The sequence below is a fragment of the Polyodon spathula genome, chromosome 2, assembly GCF_017654505.1.
Source record: "Polyodon spathula isolate WHYD16114869_AA chromosome 2, ASM1765450v1, whole genome shotgun sequence".
Taxonomy (NCBI): Eukaryota; Metazoa; Chordata; class Actinopteri; order Acipenseriformes; family Polyodontidae; genus Polyodon; species Polyodon spathula.
The window spans coordinates 23,822,284-23,839,489 of record NC_054535.1 but is presented as its reverse complement, the minus strand read 5'-3'; the positions used below and the strand labels follow the sequence as shown (position 1 = coordinate 23,839,489).

At 39.9% G+C, this 17,206-nt stretch overlaps 1 protein-coding gene across 2 annotated transcripts; it reads left to right on the top strand.

Moving 5' to 3' along the window:
- The first annotated feature begins 226 nt into the window (after positions 1–226).
- Positions 227–12,666, top strand: LOC121294349 (M-phase inducer phosphatase 2-like). Of its 2 annotated transcripts, none has more exons than XM_041217980.1 (15): positions 227–900; positions 2,058–2,137; positions 2,443–2,494; positions 6,739–6,780; positions 7,310–7,343; positions 7,683–7,793; positions 7,974–8,099; positions 8,387–8,524; positions 8,812–8,892; positions 8,995–9,177; positions 9,585–9,683; positions 9,884–9,946; positions 10,072–10,170; positions 10,473–10,718; positions 11,366–12,666. In XM_041217980.1, exons 1-15 carry the CDS (start codon positions 698–700, stop codon positions 11,504–11,506), a joined length of 1,698 nt encoding a protein of 565 aa, XP_041073914.1. In that variant the 5' UTR covers positions 227–697; the 3' UTR covers positions 11,507–12,666. The 2 variants fall into 2 exon arrangements, with proteins under 2 accessions (XP_041073914.1, XP_041073905.1); XM_041217971.1 differs by having other exon boundaries at positions 228–900; positions 7,307–7,343.
- Positions 12,667–17,206: the final 4,540 nt, after the last annotated feature.

Sequence of the window (17,206 nt, the reverse complement as noted above, 5' to 3'; positions counted from 1 at the left end):
TGTTTTTCTATTTTCCCCGCCTATTTCTTCAATCTGAACACTCATTGGTTAACATTAGAAGGACGCGCGACAGGATGGCAATTCCGATTGGCTAAAGCGTTCCCGTTGTTAGGTCGTAATTCATCTACTATTTTTTTTGATTGGATCAATGCCCTCGGAGTTTGAGCGAGAATGAAACAATTGCTTGATTGGTCACTGTCTCCTACTAGCTGATCTACGCTCAGCACTGGTTGGCTGGTGGTATTGCCGCTCGTGGCCTTGTTATTTTTCGAACATAAATAGAATCTGCAAGCTATTTTATTTTCAGATTCAAAAGGTGGTCAGAGAAGTAAGAAAAGAAAGGGTGCTGTCTGACCTGGAAAATGCCGCACTCCAAAAAATAATATATTTTCATTTTGACAGGACCAAGAGCAACTATAGCATGTTCCCTGGAGTTATTTATTTTGCTTTAAATAAACGATTGGTTTATTTAAAGAAGTACTTTGACCAATGCAAATGATAGCTTAATGTATGTTATTTTCTTGTAAATCAAGATTCCGGTTTGGTTTTTGCTTCTGCTATTTTTTTTAAGAATAGCCTTGATTTTAATTTGACTCTTATTTATAAGTTGATTGAGAACTAGTTAAACTATTGAAAACCGGAAACAAGCGTCGTATATTATTAATTAGTAATTAACTGGATTGCGTTTGATACCAAAATGGAATTCGATGAAGTACTCGCTGACTTTAGCCCCAGCAGAAAGATGGACTGTGTCTCCGTGAAGTCCACGTTATTGCTACCCGGGATCGGATCCAGGAACTCGGCCTCTGTCAAAACTCTATTTGCTCAGGAGCCTGCAGCTGTGCTCTCCCCCGTCACCAATCTGGCACTCAACATGAACAACCTAGCTGTCCTCGGAAGGTAAGAATCTTTTAAAATGTCCAATATAAAAGCGGACTTGTCAGGCCGAGTATGTTGACATGCATGGTAGAAAAAAATCTCAAGTAAATAAAATAGTGAATCTTTCTACATATAAATGTCCATATACAATTTGTTAAAGATTTGTAAATCGTGGAAGTACGTACAAATGCCTCTCAGGTTTTATTTTTTCCCCAGCATAACTCTTTCATGTGGACTGACTTGGAGGCAAAAAGTAACAAATTACACTTTGGAATCAAATTTGAACATAGTCAAATTTTCTAGATGCTGCCTACTCATTGCGATATTCTTATTGCACTGTAGATATGTACAATACTTTTGGAGATAGGATATACAAAATTACCATTTTAATGTTGCTTAATAACTATACAGTAAAATCATTAGTACACATTGAATAGCTTATTGGCATATTCATATCTTAACTGGATAGATTAATTGTCGCCAATGGAAGTCCACACAGTTATGGAATCTACATGGAATCTACAAAAAAAGTAACAGTTAAATATTGGGGTGTAGGTTTAACCTTCTTAAATGACTTAAGGGCGCTGTTGTGTTTGGTAAACAGGCCAGTTTTCAGTAGGTTTCAGTAATTTGCCAGATGTTTCAAAATCAGCAGGCTAGTCTGCTTGTATTGGCTTTTGTTTGTGTAACTAATTAATCATGCTTCCTAAGGAAAGTTCATATCAATCCACAATATTTACCTTCAGATCAGTTATATAACCCTCTAGTGTATGTACCTTGTTGCATATAGTGATTTGATATTAGTCAATCAGACATGCCTTTTACCTGTATAATTGGGTCTGTCAGTCACCTATTGAAATTGTAACAGAGGTATACAAATTATCTTGGTATTGCTGGGAGCCTTAAATTGGCATAATCAATAGTTAAGCCTGGGGCTTGCAGACAGGATGTCTTGCTGAAGTCCTGGCTTTGTGGCAGTGTTAATAGTAACCCTGTGAGCGTTGACTTAGTTTTCTCTTGTGCGTTAGTGTGGCCCAGCTGTTGAACTGGGTGCATGCAAGAAATTGGCTTGATAGAACTGTGGTATCAGAGCTTGACAATTCTGGATTAAATGGTGTAAATTAGAAGGTTAGTATTGATCGCCTTGTCTAATGAGCATTCTCCTTTCTGTCTTGCAGCCAGTGTGATACCCCGAAGCGACGTACCAACGTCCCGCTGCTCAAGATGCCATCCTTTGCCTCCGACACTTCCGATGCAGGTTAGCTTCAAACCTACTTGATGTCTCATCTGAATTTGGGAGGAGAGGTGGCAATGCACATTGGAGTCCTATACTCTTGGTTGTGACCACGAGTGTGTAGTATGCCACGGAGTCTCACTACTGGGTGCTGTTTTTTCCCCAATGGTGGGGGGGGACTGGGTCCAAATGCATGATTAACAAAGTGTCTTGGGTTTGGATCTGATTTTAGGTTTGGTCTTTATGCACATTGCTACTTTTTAACTGTGATGGGCTGGGCTGTGATCCTTTAAGATGTATTCTAAGGTAATTTTTTTTTCTTTTTTCAGGCCTATGTTTGGATTCTCCAAGCCCCATAGACCCCATTGATTATGAGGAGACGTAAGTTCCTTTTGTCTCTTCGGTCCTGCTAGCTTGTGATGCTGATTTTTGCCGCTTGCTGATTAGTAGCTTGGCTTTGGGATTAGCATAAACGCTGTCTGGTGGGATTTTGTTTTTCTGAGGATCTGGTGGGTGGAGGAGATCCATGGGTGTGCAGTCTGCTGGTCTGGAAACCAACTTCATGAATCCTGTTTTTGAATTGGATGTTCTCAAACTGAGTACATACGTTTTCACACCGGATTCAATTAATCTACAGGGTTAGGAACTAACACTCCCGTTTCACCCAAGGCAAATTTAAAACCGATGAGGACTAGTTGGTGTCTGCCTCGGTAGTCTTGTGGGCGAGTGGTTAAGTAGTGTACAGATCTACATTATTCGCGTTCACAGGCTTGCATTTAAAAAAGGAAGGAAAACTCAATTTTTGTAACTGGGTGTGGCAGCAGTAGTGAACAAACATTTCAAAATGCTAACAAAACAGCCTCTCAGAAGTGAAACCTCTATCTCCCCCTTTCATGCTGAATTCTGCATTATTTTGAGATGTACGTATGTCAGCAAGTCATTGAATTTTGTCAATGTGATTACTTATGCTATTAATTAATCGCCTTGGTTTAACTGAACTTTTCTGTGTAAAGAATGTACTTTTTAGACTTCAGAACAGTATAAAAACCATCATTTCCTCACGCTGTCATTTTTCCATTGTTTCTTTTTTTGAAAAACCCCAATTGCTTGAACACAGCTTATTTGGTTGATCAATCTTTAATTGGTATAAATTAAAGTATTTAAAACTATATAGATTTGAGATGATTGCTTAACTGTCTTATTACTAACATATTCCATTTACATTTAAACCACAGAGATGGATAAATTAAGTGTATTGCATCTTTTGAAGTGTGGAGGTTTATACTGGGTTTTTAACATCTTGCACTCATGCAAAGCATGCATGACCATAGTCTGATTCTGGAATGGATGTTTGACCTGGATGAGGGAAAGGAAAACCTATAGAAATTCTAAACCGGCAATATCGGTGTATACATGCCATTGCAAGGACCCAGTGTCCAGCCCAGCTAACCAGAACAGTCACTGTTAAATATTTGTCGGTTATTTCGGACGGTTCTACAGATATTTCCATTGCTGTGGCAGTGATGTGGTGTCAGCGTGTTTGTCCATGCAGACTTCATTGGGATTCGGAATGTGGGGAAGGTTTATTGTATCTTTTTGTCTTTTAAATACAATATAAAAAAAGAATAAATTAAGTTCATTTTATTTTAGGAAAATACAATTTAAGCTTAATATTATCAGGAACCTAACAGCTGTTGATTCCAAGTCAGGAACTTCACAGAATGACTAGCAAGTTTCAAAATGTACTAGTTAGGGGTGCACAAAAAGATTTTCTTGGCCAATGGTTATCTATCCATATCGGCCAATACCGATCATAAATAGACTGTGCAGGTAAACTACTAGAACAAGACCTAGGGCCTATGTTTAAACAGTTTTATAATTATAAATGTTAAACAATTAACAGATTGTTTTTGTATTTGACAAAAACAAACCAGTATTGTTTACTTGTTGCATTTACTCCAGAAAATGAATGCAAAGACTAACGTATATCGGCAATTTATACATTTGTTTTACAACAGTCACACAAATAGCACTTTGCATTTCTACTAGTAAAAACACTAATGTAGAAAAAATGTGACATTTAACTTTTATAGCCAATTGCTGTTACATTGCATATTATAACTTTAACCTATACGGTACAGCAGTAGGAAATGAGGCAAATTTCCACTTAATGTTTAGAGAGCCCACAACTCCTTGGAAGTTAGGGCGGTGGTGGTGGTTGTTGCTGTGGTAGTCTTGGTTTTAAAGTGCTTTTCAGCGAAACTGTTTACGTTCAAGGATTTGATCACGTGAGCTAGAGAGGACCTGAGGTGATGCCATGCTGCCAAAGAGAGAGCAGCAGCATAGACATCGCAGAGGCAGTAGCATAGTCTGTTCTGCATACAACTCGCTATCCTATTGTCTTCAGATATTAAAAAAAAAAAAAATCTCAACACTGCTCTTTTGAGATGGATTTTGATTGCACGTTACACAGCATTGAGAAAATGAGTAGTGGCATTTTTAGTAAGCTCACCTGACCAAACGTTACATTGTGCTGGAAGAAACTCAAACATGAATATCGGTGTACATTATTAGTTAAAATAACAAACTACCGATAGCCAATTGTGTTCAGTTGTTGGTTTCTAACCCTGATTCTAGAAAAAGCTTATTGTGTAAGCTCTTTGTGTAGACTTCACCAATCAAGAGTACCTAGCAAACTATTCCCTTTTTATTCTTTTGTTGCTGTGTAGTTAATTGTCAGTTACTGCATGCACATGCGTTTTGTTTCCTTTGCTGGTTACTGAAGTATGTGGTGTGTGTTTTTTATATACATATAGGGCGTAACTCTGTGGTTTGACATTTCACAACACGTCTTCTGTTCTGGTAATAAGACTGCTGATCTTGGGAGTGTGGTTATATTGTGTTATTAGCTGTGATGGCAGGCTTTCTTTTTTTTTTTTTTTTTTAAACCAGTAGATGCAACATTTTAAATGTGGCACGCTATAATCTTTCCAGTAAGTCTTTCTGGCCTAATGTTGACAAAAACAGGTGTTGTGCTTGCACTCACCCACCCACTTTAAAACCTGACAAATTTATTAAGTGAGTTTAAAACCCATGTCCTGTAACTTGATTTAAAGCTTGTGTTCCATGGGTTTGCAGTGAGACCTTTGCACTCTTATCTACAGCACTCCTCTCCATAGATGTGCCAGCATGTTGCCTATGAGAAATGATTAGGGTAAAGAACAAACATACCTGTTGTGTTTGCACCTTATCTGGGTCTTAAAGCCTGATGTGTGATGCCAGTGCTGCGTTCAATAGGCAGAGTGCTCTGCCGTGGCGCTACGTGTAACATAAGTTAGCTCTTATTGAACGGTGTGTTACGAAGAGAGAACTTTCAAGGTGACGGAAACACTCTGCCTGTTGAACGCACCCCGGGTTTTGTTAGCCTCGAATGCAAGTGATGTAATGCAAGAGGGATGTTGACTCAGAACTTGGTGGCTTATTAACATTTTCCCTGTGGACTTGATTGCATCGTTTTACATTTTTATAATAAACAATCAACATCTTAAAGGGCAATCGTCCGTGCTTTAATAACTCTTAAATGGAGTCTCAACAGATGCCCTTCCACTGGGGAAAATGTATAATAATTAAGGTAAATTTGACAGTTCACCTAAATGGGTATTCTTCGAACCAGATGGGCTTATTTTCAACAGTGACTGAGCTTGGTACATTTAACCTGCCTGGCAAATCGGATTGTTCCTTGGCAAAATGACATCTGCTCTATGAATTCTTTGGTATTCCATTGTTTCTGAAAGTTTAATGAACAGTCTTTTCAGACTTGAATTTGATTGCACAGCTGTCTGGAAGGTAAGCTGTGTATGCAACAGTTTGCAATCCAGTGCAGCCACAAGTGCATATCAATAGACTCAATTTTAATTAGTTAGTGAGGGTTGGCATGCTTTCCATCTGTCCCTTTTTTTTTTTAAATAAATTCAGTTGGAAGGGGATTGCTTTCTCTAATACACGTGCTCCGTAGAGACCTTGCAGCTTTCTGCTCGAATGAACTAAGCGAAACCCAGCCCCTGTACTGTGAAGGCCACACTTGCCCCACATTCCACATTGATATTGATGCTGTAACAAAAGGCTCCTGCTGTGGGGGGTTGGTTTGATGCCTCAGGATACACAAGGCAGGCTAATGGCACCCCTTTTCATTTACACAAAAAAAGCCTGATTTGCATACAGGTGGGGTAGAGCTGTGCGACTAAGGGCTACTATATGGGATCAGGCTTTGCTGACCTTTATAAAGGGGCCCAGCCTCTTGTTGCTCTTTGTTTAATTGAGTTCTGTGGCTGGCCATGGCTTGCTTTGTATTATTTTGCTGGCTCTTTTCTGTATCTGGGTCAGGGTCTAATTGACAACACAATTGGCTTGGGTGCAGAGAGGACCCTTCCTTTTGCGCTGGGCCTTTCTTTTGCTTGTCTGAAGTTCCCTCTTTGTCTACCCTTTAGTAGTCTAGCCTGGAGAATCTTTCTTTTTATATAATGTCAAATGCCTTCTTGGAAACTGTACAATTTCAGTTGTAAATGATTGAATGTAAAGTCTGTAACACATGCACATCCTGAATTGTCACTTTTTTATTATTGTAGGTTTGAGAGAGCCATCTTGGAGTCTGGCAAAGTGATCAAGGAGTAAGTATACAAAAAAAGTACTTTTAAACCTGATCAGACATCCCCAGATAACATTTGTGTATTGCTTTTTCTTTTGATTTGCATCTAGAATAGATACATGAGTGGTTTTGGGGTGAAAATTTAATTAAATCCTTCATTGAGAGGGAGCCTGCTGTCTCAGGGCTGTCAACTTTTACAATTGAGTCTGCCCACTGCCCTCCTTTATGAATGAGAGTAATCGACAGAAGGGCCCTCAATCCTGCCTGTGAAAGAGGCTGTGTGTAGCTCTGTGCCAGATGATTCCGTGGTGTGGTTATTACATGCTGCAGTGTAGAATGTGTGAGCCCCAGGTGGGGTCAGATTTCAAACGAGAGACACCTGCTCTCCTGTCAAATGTGCTGGGTTGCAGCAGCCTGACTGTTTCTCCTTTAACTCAGCTGGGCTAACAAGTTAATTAAATTTGTGTGCTATCAAATTAAACCAGTGTCCTGTATTTCTGTTAATGTGTGGTTTTATTTATTTATTTATTCTTCCCCTCTTCCTCCAGCAGCAAGGTTCCAATCAGAAGAATAAACTCCCTCCCGGTAAGTTCTATTCATTAACATACCAGCTTTCTTCAAAATCACGCCCTACTTCCTGTTAAGTGTTTTGGTCCCCCTCGCAAGTTCTTTAGTCTTCCTTTTTTTTTTTTTTTTTTTTTTTTTTGTTGCACAGTTTCCTTGCATGGGAAAAGAGGGTTGCAGCGCCAGAGCTGTTTGGAACTGGACAGATTCTTAAAATAGCTGTTACACTCATTCTTTACCAGACTATCAAGTGGACCTGATTTTAGTTTCAAATCTGTGCAATCCATCAATCCACATAAGGGGTACAACCAATTAACAACAACAATTTCACAACTTGTTCATGTTTTTTTTGTCTTGCAGCTGACGTTGTTGGGCTCCAGCCCTGCTCTCAAAGGCAAAGATTCTGACTCCCCAGATTTCAGAGTCTTTGGGGTTCAAAGCAATGAAGTCTCCAGTGGCAACAAGGAGAATGTAAGTAAACGAAGATGGTTTTATTGGTATCTATCATTTTGTAGGAGTTTGGTGTATACCTAATATTGCAAAGGAAGTGTTAAAGCCACGCGTGATGAGCAGTCCCTGTTGCAAGGGAACAATACTTGAATGGACAGTTCAAAGTGAAGCAAATCCCTTACCTGTAATTGTTTTCTGCAGATGCAGGAGGGGTTTGAGTTCAAGAAACCAACTCGGCCAGTGTCTCGCTGCCGTTTGCGCACCTTCCACGGAGGGGAGGGCAAGGAGGCATTTGCTCAGCGGCCCAGTTCTGCCCCTGCTCTCATGGTACGTACCCTCCCATCCCCAGTGTTCTTTTTTCCTTTAAAAAAAATAAAAAATTTCACAGCAGAAATCATAATGCAAGAAAAACCCTTTATGACCTCAGATTTTGTGACAAATTAAGTCCCAGTATCTGCATAACTTGAGAGCAGCTACTTCTAGTCTCAGTCTTGCTTGATGTTGCAGTCATGAAGAACTGCTCCAGATCTTGATATAACCTTGCAGGGTTTTCCTCCTTTCAGTACAATTTACAAAAATTCAGTGTGTTAAACAATTTCTGTTTTCCTTTGCAGTTCTCGCCTCCCCCTGTGGAACACAAGTATCCCGTGGATGATAACAGTCCTGTGCTCCTCAGACGATCCTCGTTAACCTGCTCCTTTAATGACGAGGATGACGATGGATTCCTAGACATTATGGATGACGATGTAGAGGTAAGGCAAAACCGCTATAAATTGGGCTAACATCCAAGGCATTCTAATGTGCCAAAGGCAAAATCTCAGTCTGCATGATTAATTCTGAAGCTTGCATAGAAGATGCCGTTCAAAAACTGTCACTCCTTATGTGCATAAGTGGCATACACATGAATAAATGCATCATAAGCATGTAGTGGGGATATTGAGGCTGTATTGCCAAAAGATAAAAATTAATTGCCTTTCACAAATTGAAATACATGAGATGTGTTATTTATTTTTTTTGGACAATTTACTTTTTCCTTCAGAATGATGCAGATGTGCCCACTGGAATGGCCAACCTGTTGACTGCTCCACTGGTTCGCAAGAAGGAGGAGAACCCTGACTGTGTAAGTTCAGTTTCCCTAGTTGGATACAATGTTTCTGGAGCATTAATAAGCTCTGTAAACGCATACTGAAATCTCAATGTTTCTCTCTCTCTCTCTCTCTAGACGCTGCTCATCCGCAGTCGTCCCCGCACTCTTTTCCGCTCGCCCTCACTGCCTTGCTCGGCCACCCGGCCGGCCTTGAAGAGGCCAGAGAGACCCCGAGATGAGAATTCCCCTGTGAAGATCAAGAGAAGGAAGAGCCTGGCAGGGTCTGTGGCCAGGGAGGAGGAAGAGGCACAAGCTGTGGTAAGTATTCCTTGCAGTCAAACAATTCTTATGGTGTGACTAGTTTTGAATGTTCTGGACATCCTGGTTATATTGTTGAAATGATCTGATGAACAACCAGGCCACTTGTAAATTTGCTCTGAACTGATCTCTATTTTTATTACAACATGCATAAATCTCACCTAAGTTGGTTTAACAATCTGAGTTGTTTGTGCAACAATAGAGAGAGAGAAACAGTTTCACACTTAGGTAATACTTCAGGGTAGTTCTGAATCCCAGGACTGGGTGCTGTCTAACTTGGTATAGACAGTTGTCTTCAACTGCTCTATTTCTGTTGATTTGGTTAATGGGTATTTGCAAATGCAGTTTTCAATCCAAATCTCATGTTGCCCAAACTGCTTCTGACTGAATCCTGTTTCTTTCTGCAGAAGTCTCGGTTCCTTCAGAGGTCTAAGTCTTTCTGCGAGGTCGAGATTGAGTTGTTGCTGGACAATGATGTCAAAGAGCTGATTGGAGACTTCACCAAGGTAAAGAATCTTCATCCTTCACAGTAAAACACTCCAGTATATAGTAATACTAGAACTTAGTACTTGCACAAAGTTCCTTTTCATAGATGCAGATCTGGTTTCCATTTCTCTTGTCTTGTGGCTGCAGCAAGATCCTCATTGAAATGAGTCATGTTTGTCAAGGAAGTTGCTCATATCTGTTCCTTTCTCTTGTCTTGCAGCCCTTTGTTCTGCCTACCGTGGAAGGGAGGCACCAGGATCTGAAATACATCACTTCTGAAATGGTGAGTAACTTTTATGAGCAATATGACTTGTTTGGATGTAGTACCGAAATATTACTTTTTACCATAGTGGGTGAGGAAACTGTTCCCTATAGCTAATCTCTTGCTCTCGCTCGCTCTCTCTCAAGATGATGGCAGCTCTAACTGGGAAATTTGATGACCTAGTAGAACACATTGTGATCATTGATTGCCGATATCCCTACGAGTTTGAAGGAGGGCACATTGAGGTAATGCAATGGATCTTGCAATACTAACTGTACAATAATAGTGAACTTTGTTATAAAGTTTTACAACTGTTCTTGTAACCAGAGATTTGATTTAAGCTTAACAGCTTAACAAAGAAAATGTAATTAATGAAATCCTCATGGTACTTGCGCAGACAACATAAGTAGGTAGTATATGATATTATTGACTTTTAAGTCAAACTTGCTTGTTGCAGCAGTTTAAATTTTAAGGAAGAAAAAAACAAACAAACAAAAAAAAAAACGTGGTACCCTTGACCTCATCTCTCTCACCTGGCTTATTCCAGGGAGCCCTGAACCTGCATATGGAAGAGCAGGTGGAGGATTACCTCCTGAAACACCCCATCACCCCCTGCACCCCGGGGAAGCGCGTGCTGCTCATCTTCCACTGCGAGTTCTCCTCTGAGCGAGGCCCACGCATGTGCCGTTTTGTGCGAGAGAAGGACAGGATGATGAACTTGTACCCAAACCTGTACTACCCTGAGCTCTACATCCTCAAGGGTGGATACAAAGAGTTCTTCCCCAAATTCCAGGTAAACCTTAAGGGATTGGATTCACAGTGGGGTCCTGTGACTGGGTAGCATCGTGGCCACGCTTTTACTGGCAGGAAGAGAGACTCTGAGGCAAGGTAGCTATAGTGAAGCGATGTTACACACTTTTAATAAACAAACAAATAGACACGAGGGCCAAAACAAAAGGTCTACAAAACGTAACATAAGACAGGACCACAGCACAGCAACCCACCTTCACCTCTAGCACCAACATTTTATTCTGTACAACCATGATCACACTTTAAACATTTGTGATTGGAGCCTAATTCATTGTAACTTATTCAATGTACCTCTTCAGCCACATTGCCACGTGACTTCTGGCAGGGAGAAATTTAACCCCCTCCCTGCCAACCCAATATTCCTCCCAACAAACACATTTTACCCCAGCGTCAGCCCTGCCACAGGTGTGTGTGTGTGTATTCATATATTTTTTTTAATTAAAAAAAAAAAAAAAAAAAACCCACAGAACTCTACTCCTAATTGCACCTGAATGGCACATGCTATAGTAGAATTTTAAAACTGGCTGTTGCACATCCTGCAAGTCGTGCGACTAGATTGAACATATTGATACACTAGAAATGAACACTGCTGCAGTAATCTAACACATCCCCGTTCCTCTCCCTGTGCAGAATCAATGCAGGCCACAGAGCTACAGGCCGATGCACCACGAGGATTTCAAAGAGGACCTGCGCAAGTTCCGTCTCAAGAGCCGCACCTGGGCGGGCGAGAGGAGCAAGAGGGACCTGTATAGCCGGCTCAAGAAGATCTGAGTTTTCAAAACCTCTGTTGCAATTTAAATGGGTTGGGCTGGTTCCACTGATGCACTAAATTTTTAATGCTGCTGCAGCCCCAATCCTTCAGCTACATGCTTTTGTATCTGACAACACTACATCCCAGCTGTGTTGTAGCTCAGTATTCCCCCCCCCAAACTGAATCCTGCTCCAGGTTCGTGCCTGTGACCTATGCATTGTGGATCATTTCCAATAACCATGCTCGGCACATACACATTTAGCAGTATTTGATTTTATGAATCCCTGTTTTAAACTACGACCCATTTTTAAAGGAATAGGCTTGGAATAAACTGCAGCCATACATAATGGAAACCAGCCCCAACCTAAACATTCAAGAGAAGCCACTGCCCTGCCCCAGCCCGAGTTCCTGTTCCTCTAAATTCAAGCACTTATTTTTTTTTTTTTTTTTAATTCTCTTGTATTTATATATATTTTTTTTTAATGGTTGAATTGTTTAATATCCAAGTTGTAATTAGGTGTCATTCCTTTTGCTCTTAGTATGAAGCCATGTAGTATTTAGAGTAATCATGGTTTTAAAAACAAACAAACAAACAAAAGCTTGCCTCAGTTAAGTTTGGTGTTTTTTTGGATTTATGACTAGGAGGCTCTAGTGAGTTATGATATTTTGATTCTTCTCCCTAAATCAACATCCAAACATTTATCACTTTTTGAAGATAAAATAATTGCAGGTAAAACTATTTTAAATGCACAAAAACTTAGCAATGCTGGCTTCTTAAGCCAAAAAGAAATGCAGTACTAAAATACAACCCAAAAGGCTTCTTTTAACTGTCTAAAGCTGCTGGTCGGCAAATTTACCTTTTGCATTGTACATCACTACTGATGGGATAAAACTTGCCGGATTTGAACAGGTTCCTGAATACTGTCGTATGTCTCTCCCCTTTTTTTTTTTTTTTTTTTTTTTTAAACTTCTTAGAACAAATGTTTGGAATTTGAGGATGGGATCATCAGCAGAAGTATAATTGTGATTCCTGTGTTTGCTGTGTAACAATTGACTCAATTGTGTGTTTTATATGGATGTGTGGATTCAATACGGAATTCTATATGGAAAGAACTGCCTGTAATTTGCATAACTGCCCCCTGTATTGGCAGAGGAGAAATAAACAACTACACTCAATCTGTTTTGCAGTTTTTTTTTTTTTTTTTGCAATTTGCCACCCCCCCCCCCCCCCCCCCACCCCACACCCCTCCCCCACCCCCCCCCCCCCACCACCCCCTCCCAACCCCCCCCCCCACCCCCCCCCACACCCCCCCCCCCCTCCCCCCCCTCCCCCCCCCCCCTTTCCCCCCCCCACCCCCCCCCCCCCCCCCCCCCCCCCCCCCCCCCCCCCACACACACACACTTCTGATATCCAGTTTTCTGAAATGCAGTGTCTACATAAATGTAGTTTAGTTGCTGTAACTTAAGTTTCATAAATTATTTCACTGCTATAATAAATCCATCTGATGTGACAACCAAATTGGTGGACAAGGTAGGGATAGCAGTAGAAATGTTTTACCCAAGTGTTTTAAACTTAAACTTTTAGCACATTTCTTTAAATTTTAAAGCTCATTTAACCACACTAATGGATGGCTCTCTGTGCCCCCCCTCCCCAAATGTACTTGGTATGTTTAAAAGTTTGCTGTGACTAACTTAATCTGAGTAAACAATCTCCCTCCTGCACTGTGAGGGCGCTGTATAAAAAAAGAACTGTTCCCTGGACTGGATGGTTTGGCAGTTCATTCCAGGGTCAGTCGGAAGTCAGTCTGCCAGAAAGAGGGTGGAGTCACAATAACATGTCCTTGCCTTAATGCGGTAGCTGATGTGTCAGTCATGGATTCGAGGATAAGTGATCGTACTCGCTACCAGAAGGGGTGTGACTGAAACTATATCGGGATGTGGCCGAGCAATCTGTTCCTGTCTATTTAAAATTCTATTTGTTGTTATAGAAGGCTAAACTCTGGGCGCTGTTATCAACAGCCAGCAAATAAATCTGGACTACACTTTACCACTGTACATGAATAAGCCTCTATAAATAAGAATAAGAACCACTTTCACTAAGAGCACTCTCTGGACTTGTGACCGTGTTATGTTTGTTTGTGTCTTGTTCAGTTTGTTATTATTTTGGGACTGACCTGTAGTTTACCTGAGCGATACACATCGTTGTGTGGAGCCAGATATTATTTCTCAGCAAATAAGTGCTTTTTCACCGTGAACTGTCTTGTGTCTATCATTCCTGAGCACCACTGTACCTGTGCACTACAAACCATTTTGCCACATTGACTATAACATTTTATAAGTAACTTGAACTCTGCAACTGTTTCAGACCTGACAATAATTTAAAAAGGTCTAGTTAAGCAATTGAGAGCTCAGTTGGAATGAAAACCAGCAGGCAGGCAAGTCCCCAGGACCGGGGTTGGGAACCACTGCATGGACCCTTCATTTCTGTGTTTTTTCCCTTAATTTACCTTTACAGCATTAGCTGATGTAGCTTTGGATAAGGAATTGGGGCGGGGTGGAATGCACACAGGACTGCCTACGAGACTGACATGGATTGGTATGTATAGTGTGTTGAATCTTAATATAAAATTTACTTGATTAAACTGTGTTTGTATTTTTAGCACTATTGCCATTAAAAGTATGTTTGTGAGCATATGTGAATTTTTTTTTTAAATCCCACGATAGGGATATTATCAATATCACACCAAAGTATCGATATTGGTACCCATCACTAGTTAAAATACATTCCTATCAAATATATTATGCATTTCAAACACATTCCAAGCCTCCGCTGCTAGATAGATAGGTACATTGATAGGCTTCAGTTTTCCGGTCGTGGTCAGCTGTTTTAACACAATGGGCAATTAAAAGCAAAGGAAATGTTTCTCCTAAAATCAATGTTTTATCAATTCATTCTCAAGGAAATGGTTTGAAATAAAGCAGCACCTAATGTTCCTCTTAGGTTATCAGCACATATAGGCGTTGTCAGTGTAAACTGCAGCAGTACTGTGTAAACAGCAGTTTTCCCAAAGGACAGAGCAACTATGCCAGTTCTTGCTTAGCATAAATTCAAGAAAAAGTCTGTTGGAATGGCACATGTGTCCTGCACGTGTGCTACTTTTAGGTAGACACTCCTCTTGGCATATTGCCAAATCACAGACTCAGACTACACTTTTGATTGGCTTTTGAAATTCTGCATTTAAAAAAAAAAAAAATTGCAATTATGGCAAAGTAAATTTAAATCTTGGCAAGCTGTCATTTGCTCAGGTGACCCATGCAGAAATAAATTTTAATATAGTCATACTATATGATATATGTTGTTAAATGTATTTTTATTTTCGCTCATGTGTTTTATGTTGAAGCAATTGCATAGGGTGATTTTCAGATACTCTCCACGCTAATGAAATTGCAAGAAAGAACTCAGAACAACATGCAACAATATAAGTTATTTAATATTATCATTTAAAAAAAAAAAAATAAAAATTATGAAATGTTGTATGCATTTTCATATGGAATGTCTTCAATATTTCACTAATCAACCATTCTCAGTATTTGAAATACCTTTAGCATTTCTTTCACATTTTCTTATACTGTACAAAAAATGTTTGTACTGTATTAGTACTGGAGATATTGCACAAAAACTGTTTAGTGGTGATGCAAAAGTCAACAATTTGAAAATTAAATGGATGTCCTGGGAAGATGAATAGGAAATAATTTACCTTTTAAAACTATGCAAATATACAATTCGGCATAATGACAGTTGTGTTGCGAAAAACAGTTTTTCTAGTTTTTCTGTATGTGATGGTTGCTGACAATTTGTTGAGACAGTCATTTTCAGTAAAAAAAAAAACTTTTTTTATTTGACTTTTTGTTAAGACTTTCATCACAACGAAACGCAGAACCAGTGAGATTTCCCAGGATGATAAATAGGAAGACAATGGGGTTTAAAGGCTTAGTTATCACTCATTTAAATGAATAAATACAGTTCCTATTCGCCTTTGAGACTCAATTGTGTGAAGCCTTGACACTGAATAGACACTACACTGGAGATGAAACAGACTTTATAAAGGATGCTAAAAAGAAATATCAGATATCCAGAGCCTCACCCACCAACTGTTAGGTATGTTAGTTAGCAGGTGTCACCTTTACAGGACTGAGCTAAGAGGGAGGCTGTGAGATTTGCAGCACCTTTTGGACGAGATCGACCTGCAGAGTGCTAGGTATCACGCCCCCCCCACCCCCTCACCTCCTGTGCTCACGCCACCCCCCTGCCAGTCAGTCACCCAGCTGTGGAATGACTAAGGGCACTGCGTTAAATATCAACCGCACTGGAGTGGTACATTTCCAACTGTTTGTTTATGCTCGATTTATTTATTTATTTTTGAATAAACTAGATTACATTTACATGTTTTTATTTATTTATTTGTTTTACTGTCTTGTTAACTTTTTATGATGTTTTCATTTGTTCTTGCAGTTACTCAAATACTGTGTTTATTTTCATAAGTCTGTGTTAATGTTCTTTGACCTGAGTTTAGAAGCTGCTCTTCAGTTCTAGGCCGTAGAAATAAGTAACACAATCAAGCAGTCAATCAATCAACTCATTTTTATATAGCGCCTTTCATAGCAAACCGCCCCAAAGCGATATCCAAAACAGCAAAAAATATTAATTACAACAATTAAAAATATCAAATATCTGCTTTCCATAAGCTTAAAAAAACCCAGTAAGTTTTTAATAGAGACTTTTTAAATAGGGAATTCCAGAAGGAAAGAGCAAACATAGAAAAAGTCTTTCCTCCCAGAGTGACACACCTAAATAAGGGAATGGTCAGCAACTTAAAATTTAAGGAGTGTAGTTGATATCTAGGGATATTGGGATGCAGCAATTCAGATACATATGTAGGTCCTATTCCCTGAACAGCCTTATAAGTCAAGAGTAAGATCTTAAATGTAATACGAAGCTTGACGGACAGCCAGTGCAAATTTTCCAAAACAGGTGTAATATGCTCTGTCCTTTTTGTACAAATCAATACCCGTTCAGCTGCGTTTTGGACCAGTTGTAACAGATTCACCAGGTGAGAAGGCAGTCCAACCAACAATGCTTTACAATAATCAATACGCAATGTTACAAAAGCATGGATCAAAATCCCAGCATCCTTCTGCAATAGGTAAGTGCGAACTCTAGCATCGATGAAACATGAGCCTCAAAACTAAGACCAGAGTCTAAGATTACTCCCAGATTCCTGGCTGAAGTGGACATACATTTGTGTGTCATCAGCATAAGAATGAAAATGTAATCCATGCTTTCGAGTGGGAGCATATAGAGATTAAATAGCAAAGGTCTTAGAACAGATCCCTGTGGGACATCTGATGACACATTATACAATTAGCACCAACGCAGGATACAGAATGCCTCAGATTTGTTAAGCAAGAACAAAACCAGGAGAGTGCAGTTCCCCTCAATCCAACTACTTATTCAGTTGATCTACTAATATTGAATGATGAATGATGGTGAAGGCCTCAGTCATATCTAAGAAAAATAAATGCTGATGGCTTGCCATTGTCTGCACTGTTTAACAGATCATTAACTATATGCACCATTGCTGACTCAGTACTGTGCTGTGTCTGAAACCCAGACCTACACAACTCTCCATTGTGCCTTTGAAGAGTACAGTAAAGAGCAT